This window comes from Seriola aureovittata, chromosome 2 (genome assembly GCF_021018895.1).
Source record: "Seriola aureovittata isolate HTS-2021-v1 ecotype China chromosome 2, ASM2101889v1, whole genome shotgun sequence".
In the NCBI taxonomy this organism is placed as follows: domain Eukaryota; kingdom Metazoa; phylum Chordata; class Actinopteri; order Carangiformes; family Carangidae; genus Seriola; species Seriola aureovittata.
Window position 1 is genome coordinate 25,806,354 of NC_079365.1, and position 19,511 is coordinate 25,825,864.

The window sequence follows — 19,511 nt, forward strand, 5'->3', positions numbered from 1 at the left end:
AAGTTATCATAAACTATTTTATCTGAAAGTCATTTTGAGTATTTACTTTACATTTATTTCAAGAGTTTGCCTAAAGATCTTAAAAACAATGCACTTAATAACTTTTAATATTTGTATTAATTGGGGATGTGTTTTTTTCTTTGTGTATTTTTATTATTGGGCATGTATTTTTATTGGGCTGTTATTGTAGAGACGCCACTTGAAGTTTCGTTATACTTTGTATAATGACAATAAAGACTATTATATTCGACTCTATATTTTTTACTTTTAATTATATGCTCGTCATTTCAAAAATCCTTTATTTTGAAAGTGGTAATCGGAAGTGGCCGTTGTTATCGTGTCTGCCTTGACACAGACCAACTCTGCTTTGACCTGGATGTAACTGACCGGCGGCAGCACTTCTCAAACCAAACCGAACTTCACGCACATCGGAATTTTCCTTAAATTAGGAATTATCTTCCTAATTTTTCTCCACAGAAATCCGCCGCTGTAACTGGTTCAAACCGGTTAACACTGGTCCTTCTGTTGCGGGTCCGCGTGTTGTTGTTATCGGACGTCAGCGGGTTTCCAGGTGAAAACAGACCGCCGTCGAGATGCTTTCCTCTGGCAGGACCGTCTCCTCCCGCTTGCTCAGGCCGGTCGCATGGTTCCCTCTCCGGCTGGGCTCTGACGGGAGAGCCGCGAGCTCTCTGCACAAAGGTAACAGTAGTCCGGAGCAAAATAGACCTGTTTAAAAGCCTCAGAGCAGCTAGCACAAAGCTAATCCTAAAGTGACGCAGTTTCGTAAGGAGATTGATAACTTCATGGCACCCATGAACTGAGTGATGTAACATTGGTTAATGACATGTAAGAGATTATAAAATACAATGATACTCTAAAATTACTTCAAAAACATTAAGTCCTCAGGACAGACGGAAAATGAATAGTTATCAAGTTTCATAATACATTAATTATTATTATTATATTTGTATTGTTTTGTTGCCTTAATTAAATGTTTTTATTATTTTTTTTATTTTCTTTATATTTTAAAAACGTGTTTTTTCTGAATATCTGAGTAATTCTTTGGGTTTCAACTTTATGATAATTTTGGAGGAGTTAGTTTGTGGTGCTGTTGAACTGTATTCCATTATACAGGAACCGTTTCTGTAAATGGGGTGGACAAAATAATAGAAACATCTGCCAGTATAACGCAATACATTTCAACAGCACAGCAATCTGCAGCCTCAAGAATGACCATACAATTGTAGCTATTGATTCAAACCAGCTGACTGTCTGCCTGTCTGTTGTTTTGTGTTGCAGAGATGATTAAGAAACATGAACTGGAGGTAGATGAGCTCCGCCCCCTCTATATGGACTTCCAGGCCACCACACCCATGGTAAATGTTACTTACCATGTTGTCACAGTTACAAGCTTTACCAGCTGATGTCGGCCTTAGCAGTGGAGTTTTTTACACTTGTACTCACCTGCACTTAGGGCGGCGGGGGAGAGTTTAGCTCAAAAGGCATCTCTCCTTGACTCTACCTCCCTCATTCAAAATGGCCGCCACTTTCTCCAACTGTTTAGGGGATTTTGTTTGCTGAATCTGCTGAATCTGTTAGTGTGTTTTGTCAGAGTTGATGATGGTGTTGTTTGTGGTAGCATAGGCAAGATAAAGAAAATAGTCGTGGTGTGAGGAGCAGTGATGGCTGGCATTAGGGGAGTGACTCTGGGACGCCAGTGATCACTGTCTAGCCTCCTGGAGGTGTCGTGGGACCAACTAGACGAAACACTGGTGAAAGGGGGTTCCCACCTGATGACCCCAAAGACATGTTAGTTAACACTGCTCATTAGTCTGTATAGCTAAATTAATAGTTATCATAGGACATGTTAAGCTTAGGGAGCTATTCACTGAGTCTGGTCCATTTTCTGTAGCACAAGCTTTGTGTTTATCTTAAAAAAAAACCTGCACTTACAGTCGAACATGCATATGTGTTTTTTTGTGTATGAAGGACCCCCGTGTGCTGGATGCCATGCTGCCCTATCAGGTGAATTACTATGGTAACCCTCACTCCAGGACCCACGCCTACGGCTGGGAGAGCGAGACTGCCATGGAGGCCGCCAGGAAGGTAGAGAGACAGTGTGTTCAGAGAGAAAACGTTTTGAAAAAAAAAACTTCAGTACATCTCAACTTGTCATATAGATTCTTTTGTCTCCTTTATTTCAGTGCACTGAAATGTTTCTATTAAAAATCAAGAATTATTATTTCTATAGTGTAAACGCTGTGTGTTCTTTCATGGCCATCACTCAATTAAGTCTGAATTTTAGAGAGAGACATGACTGTGTGTTGTCTCTCTCTCTCTCTCTCTCTCTCTCTGAGCAGCAGGTGGCTGATCTGATTGGAGCTGATCCCAGAGAGATCATCTTCACCAGTGGAGCCACTGAGTCCAACAACATGGCCATCAAGGTCTCACTCTCCACTTCCTCTTCATCACTTCCCCTTCTCTTCTTCACCTTTTCTCCCACCTCCTCTCACCACTAGCTCCTCCTCTTGTTTTGGTTCTTAGTGAGAACAGGTCAAGAACAGAGGGAGAAAGTGTTAAGAATAGATGAAAACGCAGTGTTAACTCACCGAGAGCACTGTAAAAGCAAAACAATCACACATTTAGAACATAATAAGAACAGAATGTGAATGCAGAGAAAATGAAAACACATCAATGCTATGAAAACAAGTAAGAACACAATGAGAACAAATTAAAAACAGAATGAGAACATGTGAGAATGCTCTAAGAGCAGAACAAGAACACAATGAGAACACAGTAAGAACAGCATAAGAAGCGAATAAGAACACACTGAGAAAATGATCATAACTCACTGAGAACACACATGAAAATGTTCCTTAGAACAGTTCAAGAACAGAATGAAAACGTGTAAAGAACAGAAAGAAAATGCATTGAGAACACATTGAGAAAACATGAAAACTCAGTAAGAACAGAACAAGAACACAATGAATGCAGAAGGAGAACACTGTAAGAACAGTGAGTTGGAACAACACTGAGTTAGAACCCAGTTTGTATGAGATCAGTAGTGACCCCGCCCCTCCCTCTCCTGCAGGGTGTGGCCAGGTTCTACCAGGCCAAGAAACGTCATGTGATCACCTCGCAGACAGAACATAAATGTGTTCTGGACTCGTGTCGAATTCTGGAGGCGGAAGGATTCGACGTCACGTACCTGCCAGTTAAGCAGAATGGGTTGGTGGACCTAGAGGTACACACACACACACACACACACACACACACACACACACACACACACACACACAACATACACACAGTACACACAGAGTGAACACATACTGCATGTACAAAGAACATGCAACAATCTGTGTTTGTGTGTGTGTTTTCAGCTGCTGGAGGCCTCCATTCGTCCTGACACCTCTCTGGTGTCGGTGATGACCGTCAACAACGAGATTGGAGTCAAGCAGCCTATTAAGGAAATCGGTAACCATGACGATGCAACATTATTTACTCCCCATTTCATTTAGTTTCATCGATGTTACAATGATTCAGAATAAATCATAACACTGTGACCAGGTTTCTGATCTTTACTTTTCCACAGAGGTCTCTGATTTGATTTAGTTTTCTGATCAAAACTACTGATTTATTGAGCCTTACCCTTCCTGTCCACAGGTAAGATTTGTCGTTCTAAAGGAGTCTTTCTCCACACTGATGCTGCTCAGGCTGTTGGAAAGGTTCCCATCAACGTCTCCGACTGGAAGGTCGACCTGATGTCCATCAGTGGTCATAAGATCTACGGACCCAAAGGTTAGCCCAAGCATTACTCGTTAACTGACCCGAAGAAGCTGAAGAATATCTAACGGGGGGAGTTAGTTTTGATTGTTGTGATATTCTGTAAGTCAGACCTGGTTGACCTGGTGGTGTGTTAAATTTCCTGTATGTATGTGTGTGTGAACAGGTGTGGGGGCTTTGTATGTGCGTCGCCGACCCCGAGTGCGTTTGGAGCCACTGCAGAATGGCGGCGGGCAGGAGAGGGGGCTGCGCTCTGGCACGGTCCCCACCCCGCTGGCTGTTGGGCTGGGAGCCGCCTGCAGCATTGCCCAGCAGGAGATGGAGGTATAAACAAACGTACCCAAACATCCAAAGACTCAACAAATACAAATACACCCAAACATTCTGGCAATTAATTAATATATATATGTATTAATTATATGTGTGTGTTTTTGCGCATTTGTGTGCAGTATGATCACGACAGAGTGTCCATGCTGGCAAATCGTCTGGTTCAGAAGATCACATCTGCGATTCCTGATGTCATAATGAACGGAGATGCTGAACAACGCTACCCTGGTACACACACACACACACACACACACACACACACACACACACACACACACACACACACACAAACACACAAACACACAAACACACAAACACACACAAACACACAAACACACACAGAACTCTTGTAAAAAACACACCAGTCATGTACTTCAATTTCAACCAACATAACATTCAAAGTCCTTCAACTTGATGGTAGAGGTTTCTGTTGGAACTCTGTTTCATATTGATATAAAATTATTACTGAAATGGATGAGGCTGATGGACTTATCTGACTGTATCTGTGTTTTTTCTCAGGCTGTGTCAACCTGTCCTTTGCCTATGTGGAGGGAGAAAGTTTGTTGATGGCACTGAAGGATGTGGCTCTGTCATCTGGCAGGTCAGACACACACTCTTGTTAAAATTTAAAATCTAAAAACATGACTGAAGCTTCACTTGAAGCAAGTTCTCCTGATGAGTCAAGCAGACACAGATGTAAACGATCAATCTTTTAATTGCAAATAGTTTTTTGAGGAAGGAAATGCATTCAACATGTTTTTAGATTTATGATACACATTGAATTTTGGTGAGAAACACCAATATACTGAATTTAAATGTAACTTTATAAATGTAGCTTCAATTTTGATTGGCCAGAAACTACAGATTGGGTCTTTGAAGATGAATTAATATTTGTGTGTGTGTGTGTGTGTGTGTGTGTGTGTGTGTGTGTGTGTGTGTGTGTGTGTACAGTGCGTGCACATCTGCTTCTCTGGAGCCCTCATATGTCCTCAGAGCAATTGGAGCAGATGAAGACCTGGCTCACTCTTCCATCAGGTACATCTTTACTGATCATAATCCTGATAATAATTATGATAATAATCCAGATTAAAGTCTTGATTCATTCTGATCAGTCTCATTTTTTAAATCAACTTTACTGGCAACTTTATTTGTCATCTCAGTGAAATAACATTTCTTCATGAGCAGAGTATAAATTTTGATCCTGCTAGTAGTCCTGATCCTAAACAAGTTTAAGATAATTTGTTTTAAAATGTAAAAAGAAAAAAACATCAAAATAACATTTGTCAGGAGTGTCAATTATATAAATTATAATCAGGTATAATCAGGGATAATAACCCTGATATTGTTCCTATAATACTCCAGAATCCAACAGCAGAGACTCACAGACAGGAAGAGGTTTTTTATTTGTTTTCTGGTTTGATGTCAGTTGACTCGCATGTTGATTAATGTAAACCTGTTCGTCTGTCAGGTTTGGTATTGGCAGATTCACCACAGAAGATGAGGTGGACTACACAGCAGAGAAATGTATCCATCAGGTCCGCAGACTCAGAGAGATGAGGTGAGTTTTTTGAGAGTAATTTTTAACAGTAATAATAACATTGCACTCACCAAGTTAGGACGAAGGCAAACGGTAAAATTATTACTTCAGATGTCATTGCAAACATCCATCATAGTTAGTTAACAAACCTACTTCCTGTTCCAGCTTTGAGTGACTGTACTTACTGTAGTTGTGTGCATAACATTTTCCTGTACTATACTTACTACCAACCTGGGGTCTGACAGTCCTACTGGCGGAAGTGGGGTGAAGCCTTGTTTGTGGGCCCTCCTCAGTCACTGAATGACATCATCATTAATATTATTCATAAACACAGTATAGAAATCGCCAAGAGTAGGCCCACTGAATCATGACAAATTAGAGCACTAGTTCACAGGTTCACTCACTTTCATTTGTTTCGAACCAAGTCAGACTTATTTGTAGTGATGTTACCATGTCCCCAAATGGAATCTCATAGACAAAACTATAAAAATAAGACCCAAGTTGTAATAAATTGGAGTGAATCTTTGAAACTGACTCAGTAACTTCATACATACGTGCCTGTCTCTGTCTAACAAAGTTTAAAAATGGTAATATTGTTATGGCGAACATCGAGTAAACTGTCGATCTGTCTGTCTGTCTGTCAGTCCTCTGTGGGAGATGGTTCAGGATGGCATCGACCTGAAGAGCATCAAGTGGACGCAGCACTAGACCCCTACTACTACTTGCCCGCTTCCTAGCTGCTGATGACGACGACGATGATAGTTCCTAGTGAATTCTGGGAACAGACCAGCTTTTTCTTCCTGTACACAAACACGCACAAACTTCCTGTCTGACTTGAAGTCTGTTTGTATCTGTAGCTCTGTGTCTCTGTAGATCCTCCTGTAGTTGCTCTCTCGGGAGATATTGCTCAGAGAGTTGACCAGCACATGGCAACCTCTGCTTGTTGTGATAACTCTGTTGTACTTTGGTCTGCCTGACTGAAAAGTTGTCAGGGGTTATAAGACCTGGGTCCTGTATCACAAACTCAGTTCATCTTCCTGTGATTTTCGTTGGGTTACCTGGCTTCAGTGATCCTAATGATGATATCATGAAGCTGGTTTTTATCCGGCTCCTTTAGCTCAGAGTTTACTAATTCAGCTCTGAGCACATTCATTTGAAAGTGGAGGGATTCTGGGTATGATATGACACAGCAGTGATACCATTATGTACATTCTGTTACTGAGGAACCAAAAAGTGAAATTTCTAGAGGCGATGATAACACAACAATAATACAATAAGAAACTGTAGTAGGAATAACATCCAGATATTGAAAGTGAGAGGGCCGTAGGACTGGAAAATTTATCAGCAGTTTGCAAGTGACTGTTTTTTTTTGTGTGAGAAAGTGGTGATCAAAAATCTTTCCATGGTGATTTGCTCCGGTTAAAAGTGAGCCAGCTTCATGATACCAGAAAAACCAAAGTTAAACCCAAAGACAGCTGCCGAAACTGCTAATCTCACTTCATGATACAGGCTCTTGTCAAGGTGTCAGGCCACCAAGATGGACAACAACCATCTGTGACAAAGAAAATGGGAACAAAGGGTAGTTTTGCTTCGGCGAGGCTACAGGTGGCAACTGGAAGCAGCAGACTTACTGTACGTTCACTGAGTTATCTGAAGATTTGATGATTCACTAAAATATCAGAAGCTTTCACTTGATGATTCACAGACAAATATATCCTGCTCTACTCACGGGTGATACACTGTCCTATATCTGTCTTCAAATCAGAACTTGTAGTTTCTGTTTCTCCTCCCACATCAGTTTTTAATATCCAATCAAACAGTGTTAGCAGCTGCAGTTTCACTATTGTGTTTAAGTCTGGAACACTCTACAAGAAGTAGAAAACAAAGTCGAAACAGCTCCAGTCCAGTTCCTCACATACTTACTGGGGGTCACACTTCTGTTACATACATGAGTCTGAGGTTGATGAGACTCTCAAGGTGATCCTGAGGTCCGTACACAAAAAAATGAGGAAGTAATTTGATACATGTCTGGGATGATTTAAATTCTTGTATTGTGTTACTTGATGTAGTCGGCTGAGCCTCTAATTCATATTTATAGAATTTACTGTCTTTTACTGATGCTCCCATCATATGCACAATATTATTTTCCAATAAAGTACTGCTTCATGATTATGCAATAAAATTATGTTTCATTTTTATTTAATGTTTGTTTTTACACAGACAAGTATATTTCATTGACCAATGCTACATACCACTGCATTTAAAGTGTAACGTGAGCTAGTTTGCTACGTCAGTCCATAGTTGGGCCCTTATACAAATATACAATTCAACATAAACTATTTAAAAAAACATAATATAACAAAAATACCACAATGAAATAATGATGCATAAAATGAAATAATGTAACCAAAAGCACCTAATTCAGTATTAATTAGTTACAGAAGTGTTACAGGGTTAGTTAAAAATATGACTACTACTACCGCCCACTAAACACCAGCAAAAGTAATGTACATAAAAAAATAGAAAATACATAAAGCAGCAGATTACCTGAGAAGCAAAGTGTATTTTTATTTTATTTATATTTATGATCATTATATAATATGTAGCACACACATATACAGCACACAAGTATACTACTAATGTTAGTGCAGTAAGTTGGTATTGTATATGTAGTCTACTATAGTACTAATATTTTATAATACCCATTATTACTTATTTTGACCCTTGTATAAATATTTTATGAGGTCTTACATGTTCAAAATCACCTGGTTGATAACGCTGTGTCAAAAATGAGGTGTGGGTTCTTTTTGACTACCAACCACTCGTGTAAGAACCCTGACAATGAAGTAAACAAAAAGCTTAAGCTAGATTTTGGCACAGGGCCTGTAATGGTGGAGGATCAGGTTGCAGGGATTCTCTCCCATTCAGCCACAAGAGAATTAGTGAGGTCCAACACTGATGTTGGGTGGGAAGGTTTGGCTCACAGTCAGGGCTGGATTAACCCCTGTGCAAAAATTTGCTGTGTGCCCTCACTGACCACTCGCCTAATGCCATCTAATTGTTGTCTACTGAATATGTTACCCTGCTGCCACGAAGTTGTGCAACCTGACTTTGTTTTATGAAACTTAATATGGATTCATTTGTGGTAATTTGATTAAACACAACTTTAATTAGGAATATACTCCACACCAGACGAATATAAATTGAAATTAGCCTAGTAAACATCTTGAACTAGAGTTAAACATAGGGCAACTCCACAAAGCAGCTCAGATGCTTAGCTAATAATGTAGGACTCACCTTAGGTCAGATTGTATGTAAGTGGTGCAAATAACACATTTTGAAGTTATCAAATAGCCAAAAGCACTTTTGTCTGGTTGATTTTTATTTTCTGTTTATTTAATGGCCAAAATGTCAGCATAGATTACATAAGTGTTAATAAGAACATATTGTATGAATTAAATAATTGTAATACAGGCTTACCCACAGTTCCTGTTCATCCCAACGGTGTTGGATGGGGTTGGGGTCAGAGTTCTGTGGAACAGAATGTCCACATATTTTTTTTAGGATGTCCACATATCTTTCTAGTGTAAGCTCACTTCAGCCGACAGGGGGCGTTACTGCTCTTACGTCAGGAAAACGCTGTCCGCATCTTCTCGCGTCTGTACGTCTGTTATCGCGGTGTTTACGCCGACATTTCGTGCAGAAACAGCCTTCAGAGAGACGAGCACAGAAGAAAAGGTCCATCGTTCATGAGCTAAACCTCATTGTGTTTGTTGACAAATTTCTCGGTAAGAATCCAGCAGCGGCAGCCCGCTCAGTAACGCACTCACACCCTGAGCCGAGCGCGAGAGGAGCCGTTAAAAGCGCGCATCCTGCTCGCTGCTCTGCTCCGACACACACAAAGCGAGGCTCACGACCAGCTAGGTGGCTAACGTTAGCCTCAAGCAGCTAAGCTAGCAACATCAGCTAGTTAGCTATGGCTGTTAGGGTCTCACTGTCGAGACTTATTGTCTGATATTTGTCTAAAAGAACGACTGCTTGGTTAAAACGTTCAGACAGTTTTTTTACAAAATGGTGTCTTCTCCGAAACCACTCGTCACTGTTAGCTAGCTAGCTGATACATTGTTAATGTTTTTATGTGTTTTTCCTTCGCGGTTCAGCTCGTTTTCTTGTTTCTTCACTGTGGGGACTGACGAGGAGGTAGGAGGTGTGTAAGTCTGGTCTCTGATCAGTTGTGTGTTCATCTCAGTTTCGGCTCTACTGCAGCCACTGCCCATTAGGTGACCACGAGTCACGCCCCTGTGTTGTGACGTCACACCCATCACAACTACATCACTTGTTGATATGAGCAGGTAGATGGTGTTGTAGATGAGTGACAGTTGTCATTGAGACAGTTTGGGTTTATTTCAGCCGTGGTTACACACCCTGTTGGTTAACGGATTTTAGCCCTTTTCAGACATGAAATCTGCAAAAATAACGGCTTTCAATAAGAGTAAAGTCTCTCCAAAGGAGGACTGATGGATGGCTGCGGTTCCAAGCTTCCTGTTTCACGTTAAAACCATCATCGGGAGCAGGCAGAAGTGATATGGAACCACAGCTGATAAATACATGTTTTTAAAGCAAAACAGAAAGCTTGCAGAAACTACTAGCAGCTTTTTTGTAGCAACTTTACTCTTTTATGTGTTGAATGTTTGTGGATCTCCTGGTTTCTGGAACAAGCTCTGTAAAAGTGGCCCTTTGCAACCTCAAACAGGGCTTTGTTATGCAAATAGTTAATATTAATGGTAATAACTTAATGGTTCTATTAAATCACAATAGAACCAATACAGATAGCCCCGAGGGAGCAGATCGATAAGTGATGGATTTTAAAATGTATTTTGCAGTTTGAATGTCTGTTTATCTCTTTGAAGTTGATGTTGGCTCACTGAAGAACCGCATGCAGTTCTGTGCAAAGGTTTTAGGCACTAAAAGTGAGCACCCTTTGAAGACAATGCCATAAATATTTATATATGTATTAACAAACGTCATACAAAGTGCATTAAACAGAGAAACCTGAAATCAAATAAATGTTTGGTGTGACCACCCTTTGCTTTTAAAACAACAGGTTGCTCCAGGATCTTGGAGAACTTGCCACAGTACTTCTGTGGATTTAGTTTCTCAGTGTCTTGTGTCTCATCATGCAATCCCAGACTAACTCCATGATGTAGAGATCAGGGCTCTGTGGAGCTCGACCATCTGTTGCAGGATTCATTTTTCTTCTTGTCTCTAACGATATTTCTGTATGACTTTGTCTGTAGGTTTGGTCTCGTTGTCCTGCTGCATCTATCTAACAAATGTATTGTTAGATAGATGTTACAGGTCCGACCTCAGATTGTTGATGTAACTATTTCATAAAAGTAACTGGAGTTTATTCACACAAGAGACTGACATAAAATTGTACATTTAAGTAACAAAGTGCATGTCTGAAAGGGGCTATAGTTGAGTCAGTGAATGATTTCCTAGTATGGTGAATTTGATTCTGTAGTACAGTTTTTCTGTTCTGCTGTTTCTGTTTTTGTTCTTTCTGGGTAACAGTGGAGGATGTGCAGGTCAGTGGATCTCTGGACCAGCAGAATCAGAGATTTTATTGGACACTTTTGAAATAGATGGACAGAAAGTGTCTGGAGCACACAGCTGTAGGTGAAGAGTTTAATAAGGTGTAGGAAAAAGGCTGTGTGCTCCAGACCTGCTGCAGATTCTGTATCATTATCCTGTCTATTGATATTTGAGCTCCAGGTTGGCTCATCCTTGTTCTGAAATCAATTCTGTCTTTGTTTAGGTTGTTTAGTCCGTGGATGGTGTTCCACCCATCTTGCTCAATTACACTGTTTGCTGTGTTTTGAGGTTGACAACAGGATGTGGACGGTTACTTATTCCACCTTCTAACTGAGAAATCAAGGCTGTCTTTTGCTTCTTTATTCCTGGATTTGCTGCCTTAGATTTCTTCATTTTTCTGACTGTTTTTGATGGAGGTTCCTTTCAGTCTCCTTTCAGCTTCATTGTGAGTCTCTGTTTATGTGAGTGTGAACTGCAGCTTCACTCAAACCTTTTTACCTCACTTTGGATACTCTGGTTGTCTCTCTGACTTTATTAGTTACTGTTACTGTTGTCGTTTCCTCTCCTGCTGTGTTTTATCCTGTTGCTGCTGTTGATGCTTCACACAGACCTTTAGCAGGCTGACACTCAGAAGAGAGGAGTGGATTACCAGGTTGAAAAAATAAATCTTGAAATATGGAGTGAACTGCTAATCATTTGACAGTGTTGGTGTGATTTGTCTGTGCTGAGATTGAGCACTGCATTCATTGATGGTGATAATTTTGATGTTGTCAGGCATCATGTTGAAAGGTGTGGTGAACTACATTTTTCAGTAACTAATTTTATGAGCCATAGAGTGGCTAAAATCTAAGTTTAGTGAGAAATTCATCCACAATCATGATGTATTGTGTGACAGTCCAGGATCATGGGTAGTTAGAGCACAGAAACCTGAGGATGATGTCTGAGGATCCAGAGATGGTTGTGAAACAGAGGATTGCTCAGTTGGACGTGTTTTTATCAGTGTTAGCCGGCCTGTTGCTCTGCACCTCTCTTCTGTTTGCTTTCTCTTCTGATCAGCTGCTGTCTTTGTTGCTGTGCTGGCAATCAGTTGCTGATGTTGCTCTGGTTTACATAATGCTAATGTTGCTCTGGTTCATATAATGCTAATGTTGCTCTCGTTGACATGATGCTAATGTTGCTCTGGTTTACGTTTACCTGACATTGCTTTTGATAAAATGTTGGATGATGTTGCTCCTCTTGCTCTTGTTGACAAGTTACTGCTGTTGCCCCTGTTGACATGATGCTAATGTTTGTTGACAATGTATTGCCGTTTTGCTTTTTGACATGTGGCTCGTGTGGTGGTGTTCTACAGCCAGTTTCTGAAAAGCTGCCGGCTGATGTGCTGCTTGAGGATTCACTTTGTTGTTGTTGCTGGTTGCCTGATTGCTGGACAGGTGCTGGGTTGTTGGCTAATTGTTTGCAGGGTGTTGCTGACTGGTTGTTGAGATCAGTGGAACATCTGTAGCTCAGCATGTCCAATCTTCAGTTTGCTGCTTTTCTTGTTCTGAGGAAAGTTTGGGTCTAGTTTGATTTGTTGTACACTGCCAGCTTCAGTTGTGATGGGTTTTGGTTTTTGCCAGGTGTGTCTCTCTGTTGTCAGGTAGAAAAGCTGCAACAGTCTGAATCTGAGATTTGTTTCCCTGCTGCTGGTCTTTTGTGGTTGGTCTTGGTTTTTGACATTCTTGAATTTTGCAGTTTATTTTCTGTGTTGTGTTGAGCTTAAAGACAACCTGTCAGTAGTAGGATCGAAATCATACTTCGCCCAATGCTTTGTTAATGTTCAGCACTTTGTTGAGTCTTAATGAAAGCCAGTGATTAAGCACAAACTGATTAAGCACAACCTGCCAACTGCTGAATACACCAACAGATGTCGGGCACTGGGAATTAATCCAAAAGTCACTGTCAGTCTATTCTGCAAACGCTTAAATTCCATCAAGGTGTCTTGAACAGGAATGTTTGTTTTCTTGACTTTTTCACCAGGTTTCAGTGTCCAGAAATCATCTGTCTGGTATACAGTGAAACTATTCATACAGCTTAGTAGCATTGGTGAGTTGCAAGTTGCATGAGATTCATGAAGGTTTACTGTTGCACGAAATATTTCACACTGAGCCAAGTAATTACTTTGTACTGCATGGTAGAAACAGTAATGGTTACTTAAAAAAAACTAAAATGCTCACAATTTCTCAATCATATACATGGGCTGATACACATCGCAATTCTGTTGAGATTGAAAGCCTCAGTAATCTTTAAACTAATTGGATTGTATGTGATGTTTAAATCCAACATTTCCTCGTCTATTTTAAGTTCTAAAAAACTGTTTATTCCACCTCTGGGAATGGGGGTTTCACATGATGGATATCCGACAAGCACTTAGTTTGAAGCGTACTGTGGACTTTAATTTCCAACAAAATAAGTTGCATGAAAAAGTTTCCGTGTAAGCCTGGCATTAGTCTGAGCACTTTTAATCCCACAAGATATGGCAAAGGTCTGCAGAAACCTAAAAACACTTGTTGGGTAAAATAGAAACTGAGAGTCGTCACTTTATAAACCAATCAGAATTCTCTGGGAGGAGTTAGAAAATAGGACTTGGCCATGGCGCATGCTTGCTTCAGAAAAAGGAAATGGGTATACTTAGCAAACTGACTCATAAATAAATAAATTATATTAAAAATGACAAATGTTTTAGTCTGTTTTGCACTGTGAAACACGTTACCCTGTTTAAATTGCTCATAATTTGCAATGAATAACACCAGAGACAGCTGAGGAGAAAATGTACCATGTGTCAGTGCAGCATGAGCTCTGTCAATTTGGAGATCTGAAGTGTTTGTTCCTCTGGAGACTGTCTCTTCTGTAAGGTCTTTCTTGTTTGTATCCTCTCTAAGAAATTTAGCTCATTATATAAATATTTGCCTGTTGACATCAATCTCTTTCCTTAATTCCTTTATTCTATATCATGTATTTCTTTTCTATTCTCTTTTAACACTTGAAAAATGTATGAACACTGAAGCTATGTTAATGCTTAAGGTTGCTTCTGTTGGGGTCTAACAAAGAGTCTGATGTGCAGCATGAGCTCATAATTTTCAGTTTATTATACTTATTAAAAGCTGCAGATGGTTGGAGACTGTTTCAGTTTAGGGTTTCTTTGCTAGTTTTCTGCAAATTTTGCAAAAATTTGACCCCCAAAGTCCTTCCAAACCCCACTGGTTTCCAAATGTTCGGATCCTAAATAGGTGCAATTTAAAAATTTTCTTTGGACATTCTGAAGAAACTTAAATCTAAGTAGTGCTGGCTAAGCTTTTATTGGCAAGAGTTACATCTGAGTTCTAAGAAAACATCTGGAAACCACTGGTTCCCCTCTGTCTGCTCTTCATCTGACAGTAGTGTTGCTTTCTCCCCAGGTTGTAGGGCTGTTGTTTAGCAGTCAGTATGGCGGTAGTCATCAGGCTGCAGGGCCTGCCCATTGTGGCCGGCACCATGGACATCAGACACTTCTTCTCTGGCCTCACCATCCCTGACGGGGGAGTGCACATCGTGGGGGGTGAGCATGGCGAGGCCTTCATCGTCTTTGCCACTGACGAGGATGCTCGGCTGGGGATGATGCGTACTGGCGGGTCCATTAAGGGCTCCAAAGTGTCACTGTTGCTTAGCAGTAAGACAGAAATGCAGAACATGATTGAACTCAGCCGTCGCAGGTTTGAGGCTGGCGCAGGTGGTGTTGAGACAGCTGCCCCTACAGCAGGAAACCGACAAGGAGGCGCTGCCCCAATACCCACAGTGCAACCAGGGGCAGGTGGAAGAAGTGGTAGCCATGGAAACCAGGGTTTCGGTAACACCTCAGCCTCAGTGACGGCAGCAAGCTCATCTCAGGAGCAACAGAGCAACAAGGCAGCAGCCAGCTTGGCCAGCGTGGTGCCCTGCTTCCCCAACAGCTACAGCTCCACACCCACAATCACCACAGCTCTGGCATCGCTCAATGCAGGCCCCCCACCCATCCCTCCACTTCCCAGCATGCCTTCCATGCCCCCCATGCCCACGCTGCCCACAATTCCAGTTCCCCCTCCAGTCTCCTCCCTCCCTCCTGTCCCCACTGTTTCCCCCCTGTCCCAAGGACCTCCAGTGCCTCCTATGTCCCACCTCCCTCACATGTCTTCCCTGCCCCCCTTCAATCCCTCCCTACCTCCCCCTGCAGGACTGGGCTCTGGCCTCCCTCTTGGAACACCCAACCCCATGCTATTTAATCCTCTCTCCCCTTTGGCCTCTCTTGGCCTTCAGGCCCATATGAAGGTTGCCGCTGCTGCAGCCACCGGAGCGGGAGGAGTCAATCCTGATGAGTTGTTTGTCCTCTTACAGAACCTCCCATTCTCCTGCTCAGAGGTGGAGGTTAGGGAATTTTTTCGGGGTCTGGGGGTCGATGGAGTTCGCCTGCTGAGGGATGGGCAGGGTCGGCCAACTGGCAGGGCTATGGTCAAGTTCTTCTCAGCCCAAGACAGCTTCGAAGCTGTGAAGCGTGGAGGTGGTATGATGGGCCAAAGGTTCATTGAGATCACCCCTGCCTCTGAACGGCAATGGGCCAGCCTCAATGACAACACAACAGGCCATGGTCCTCACAACAGCGGCAAATCAAATAACAGCAACGAATCACAGGACCAGCTGCACCGCCGTGGTAATGTTGGGTCAGGAGGCAGGGATCAGCGAGGAAGGTCACGATCTCCCCACCGGCAGGAGTTCTGTGTCTACCTGAAGGGCCTTCCCTACGAAGCTGACAAGAAACAGATTAAGGACTTCTTTAAGAATTTGGCCATTGTGGAGGACAGCATCTACATTGCGTATGGGCCCAACGGGCGAGCCACGGGAGAGGGCTTCCTTGAGTTCAAAACAGAACAGGACTACAAGACTGCCCTGGGCGCTCACATGCAGTACATGGGTACCCGCTTCATCCAGGTCCACCCAATCAGCCGGAAAGGAATGCTTGAAAAGATTGATACCATCCGCAAACGAGAAGCAGCGCAGGGTGATGGCAAAAATCAGGATGGCTTGAAAGCTCCCAGGAATTGCGCCCACATCACCAACATCCCATACAACGTCTCCAAGAAGGATGTACGTGCCTTCCTGGAGGGGGTGGGGCTGTATGAGGACACCCTGAAGGTTCTGACAGATAGCCATGGTAACGGTTTAGGGCAGGCTATCTTCCAGCTGCGGACTGAGGAAGACGCCCGCAAAGCTGAAAGACTGCACCGTCAAAAACTCAATGGTCGTGATGCCTTTGTCCACCTCGTGACATTTGAGCAGATGAAGGAAATTGAAAGGAATCCTCCTCCCCAGAACAAGAGGGGGCAACGCAACCAGAACCAGCAGAACCAAAATCAGAATCAGCACCAGCAAACCCAGCCCAGTCCCCAGCAGCCCCAGATCAACCCATTTGCTGGGATTAGTGGGGAGGAGTTTAACTTTCTCAGAAACACTATGGGGAACCTCAACAGTGCCCCCTTTGTGACTCCATTCTCTGCCCCAGGAAATGGGCTAGCAGGCCCTCCTCCTCTACCTCCTCTGGCAGCAGGGCTAGGGGATGTGAATTTGGGTGTGGCTCCTCCACTAGTTGCAGGTCTTCCTGGAGCTCCAATCCTAGAGCCCCCAGGCTTTCGACCTGGAGCTGGGGGAGCAGCGTTCAGTCAGGATGGGCTGAGAGGCTTGGTGCCCTTTGACAATACCAACAGAAAAGGAGGTGGAGGAGGACAGAACAGAGGGGGAGGAGCTAACAACAATCAAGGACGTTCAGGGGGCGGGGCTACTGGTGGGCAGCAGGGGTTCACTCCAGGAGCTGATGGTCTCCGTAACCAGCCAGCCCCTGGAGGATCCAACAATCCCAATAGTCAACGTAGTGCCGCTGGCCCAACAATTGTAAAACTTCAGAACATGCCATTCACTGTAACTGTGGACGAGATCATGGACTTCTTCTATGGCTACCAGGTCCTGCAAGGCTCAGTTTGCTTGCAGTTCAGTGAGAAAGGCCTTCCAACTGGTGAGGCCATGGTGGCCTTTCAGAACCACGAGGAGGCTGCTGCTGCTGTCATGGACCTCAATGACCGACCTATTGGAGCCCGCAAGGTCAAGATAAGCCTGGGCTAAAGCCTCACCGAAAACAGACTGACTGTAGACAAAACACGTTACACCGACCTGGACCAACACTCCAGGTGAAAGCCAACACAAAAACCATATTCGAACGATTCTGGACTCAAAACTTAACTTTCAAGTGTTTCCCAATTTAGACCTTGCCCTGTTCTGTGTGTAGACAATGGCAGGTAAGCCCCGCCCCCCTGCAGTCTGTCCAGTATGACTCTGATCCAGACTTTGTTCTTTCTTACAGCTCCTTCATTGACTCTAGTAGCACAACCTGATGATGATGATGATGATGATGATGGTGGTGATAGGATTTTGGTCTTTTCTTACCCCTTTTCCATGACAGTGCAGCTTTTTGTGAAATCATGTCCAGAGTTGACACACTGAACATACTCACCTGTTTTGTTGCTATGGTAACATGATGATTATGATATGGAATTGTTGCTGTGTGCGCTTAAATGTGCTGTGTTGCTGTGGTTTAAAATGACTGCTCCTTTGCTATGGTAAAATCTTTACATGCTCTGTTGCTACGGTAAAATTATGATGAAAAGCCAAAGTATGTTGCCATGATAAAATGTTTATGCTCTGTTGCTATGGTAAAATCTTTACATGTCCTGTTGCCACGGTAAAATCTTTACATGCTCTGTTGCTATGGTAAAGTCTGTTGCTATGGTAAAACATGCTGTAGATGAAAAGCTTTTCTACCACCAATGTTGGTGCTCTGTTGCTATGGTAATGTCTTCACATTCTCTGTTGCTATGGTAAAATTATGGTATAAAGCTATGTTGCTATGATCAAATGTTTATGCTCTGTTGCTATGGTGAAATGTTCTCGTGCCCCGTTGCTACGGTAAAAATTATACTGACATCAAGCTCCGTTGTAAAAGGCTGACACTCTGCTATGGTAACATGATGATGCATTTCTTGTCACAACAGTGCTCTGTGGATGTGGGATGGACAGATTGCTGATGCGTGTTTTATTTTGTAAATAATGACTTGGGGCTCCTGAATCCTATCAACCCCACCCCCACCTCCTTTCCACAGCACATGCTCAGTAGGTGTTTGGACTGTAGAGTGCTGAGATTAAGTCTAGCATTTTTAGTTGGGTAGCTTTTTGTTCTATGTATGTTTGATAATGTTTGACAACAACCTTAAAATTAATTTTTCTTTCTATTGTCAGTGTGAACAAACTTGTATGATCGTATAACCATACATGATGTGGAGTCTCCTTTGCTTTGGCTAATAAAAGGACATTCCTGATGCACAACTGCTCACCTGCGATCAGCTCTCTCTGATTGTTTGCTCTTCACTGTCTAATGATGGAAACTTACTTGATTCATGCTTTCAATTTTTACTTACTGGGCCACTTGTTTTCATTTATTTTGCTAAACCTAAAGAGTGGGATGGTTTTGTTTGGGATACAGATGACCTTCATGTAGACATTTTCAATGCAATGAAGTACATAAAATTAAACTTTGTTCCTCAAGTAATCATTGCTTTGATATCTTGGACTTAGCCACATATTTAATCAAGAAAATACCATCCCTTTCTTTATAATTTGACTAAAACAGTGGCTGTCTGGTCTGTAGGATCATAAATCTGGACATAAGCTTTCATACATTTCCACAATGACATTAAACATTAGATTTGTGTTGTGTTTGGTCCTGGTATATTGCTCACCATATGGAGTGGTTTTCACCTGTACTGTCTCCCAGCATTGGTAACCACCTCCTTATTGAAGCTAACAGCTAGGCTACTGCACAGGTTAACAGTTATACTAGCAGGGCAGTTAGCACATTCTCATTGGATTAATTTGGCATGATTTAGTGTTTTGTGTGTCAGAAAAACTGAACAAATGCAGGAGCTCATCAGTATTTCTGGTGCTCATGCTACAGCTGAGAGCTGGGGTTGCTAATAAGTTCTTTATATCCTTTGAGTCAATGGTAGAAACTTGTTTCTCATCTACCTTTGCTTTCCCTTGCAAAACTTCTTACTAATATTCTCTTGCAATACTTTTGCACCAGCTCGTCTTGTGGTCACAGCAAGTGGCTATTGCTACTGTCGAAGCTTGGGCTTCCTGTAATGTATGGTGAGGTAAAGCAAAAGTAGCC

General features: G+C 42.3%; 2 protein-coding genes across 4 annotated transcripts in view; both read left to right on the plus strand.

Moving 5' to 3' along the window:
- The first annotated feature begins 350 nt into the window (after positions 1 to 350).
- nfs1 (NFS1 cysteine desulfurase) lies at positions 351 to 7,848 on the plus strand. Its single transcript, XM_056391568.1, has 13 exons — positions 351 to 699; positions 1,300 to 1,376; positions 1,990 to 2,106; positions 2,361 to 2,444; positions 3,092 to 3,244; positions 3,384 to 3,477; positions 3,667 to 3,801; positions 3,953 to 4,110; positions 4,236 to 4,341; positions 4,633 to 4,714; positions 5,065 to 5,148; positions 5,582 to 5,671; positions 6,295 to 7,848. Exons 1-13 carry the CDS (start codon positions 594 to 596, stop codon positions 6,356 to 6,358), a joined length of 1,350 nt encoding a protein of 449 aa, XP_056247543.1. The 5' UTR covers positions 351 to 593; the 3' UTR covers positions 6,359 to 7,848.
- A 1,215-nt stretch (positions 7,849 to 9,063) lies between these two features.
- The window catches only part of cpne1 (copine I), a 28,572-nt gene continuing 18,124 nt past the window's right edge, over positions 9,064 to 19,511 (plus strand). The window contains exons 1-3 of one of the 3 annotated variants that reach the window (XM_056390947.1): positions 9,064 to 9,438; positions 13,265 to 13,330; positions 14,683 to 18,672. In XM_056390947.1, the coding sequence (XP_056246922.1) occupies positions 14,711 to 17,410 (2,700 nt within the window). In that variant the 5' untranslated portion in view covers positions 9,064 to 9,438; positions 13,265 to 13,330; positions 14,683 to 14,710 and the 3' untranslated portion in view covers positions 17,411 to 18,672. Of the gene's footprint in view, positions 9,439 to 13,264; positions 13,331 to 14,682; positions 18,673 to 19,511 lie in introns of those variants that run through there. The other 2 variants (XM_056390937.1, XM_056390955.1) reach the window with 2 other exon arrangements.

Bases quoted from the DNA above. Each gene is read 5' to 3' on its own strand.
- nfs1 (XM_056391568.1), top strand. From the start codon at position 594: ATGCTTTCCTCTGGCAGGACCGTCTCCTCCCGCTTGCTCAGGCCGGTC. The intron at 2,107-2,360 runs GTAGAGAGACAG...CTCTCTGAGCAG, and splicing joins CCATGGAGGCCGCCAGGAAG to CAGGTGGCTGATCTGATTGG. The intron at 3,802-3,952 runs GTTAGCCCAAGC...GTGTGTGAACAG, and splicing joins TAAGATCTACGGACCCAAAG to GTGTGGGGGCTTTGTATGTG.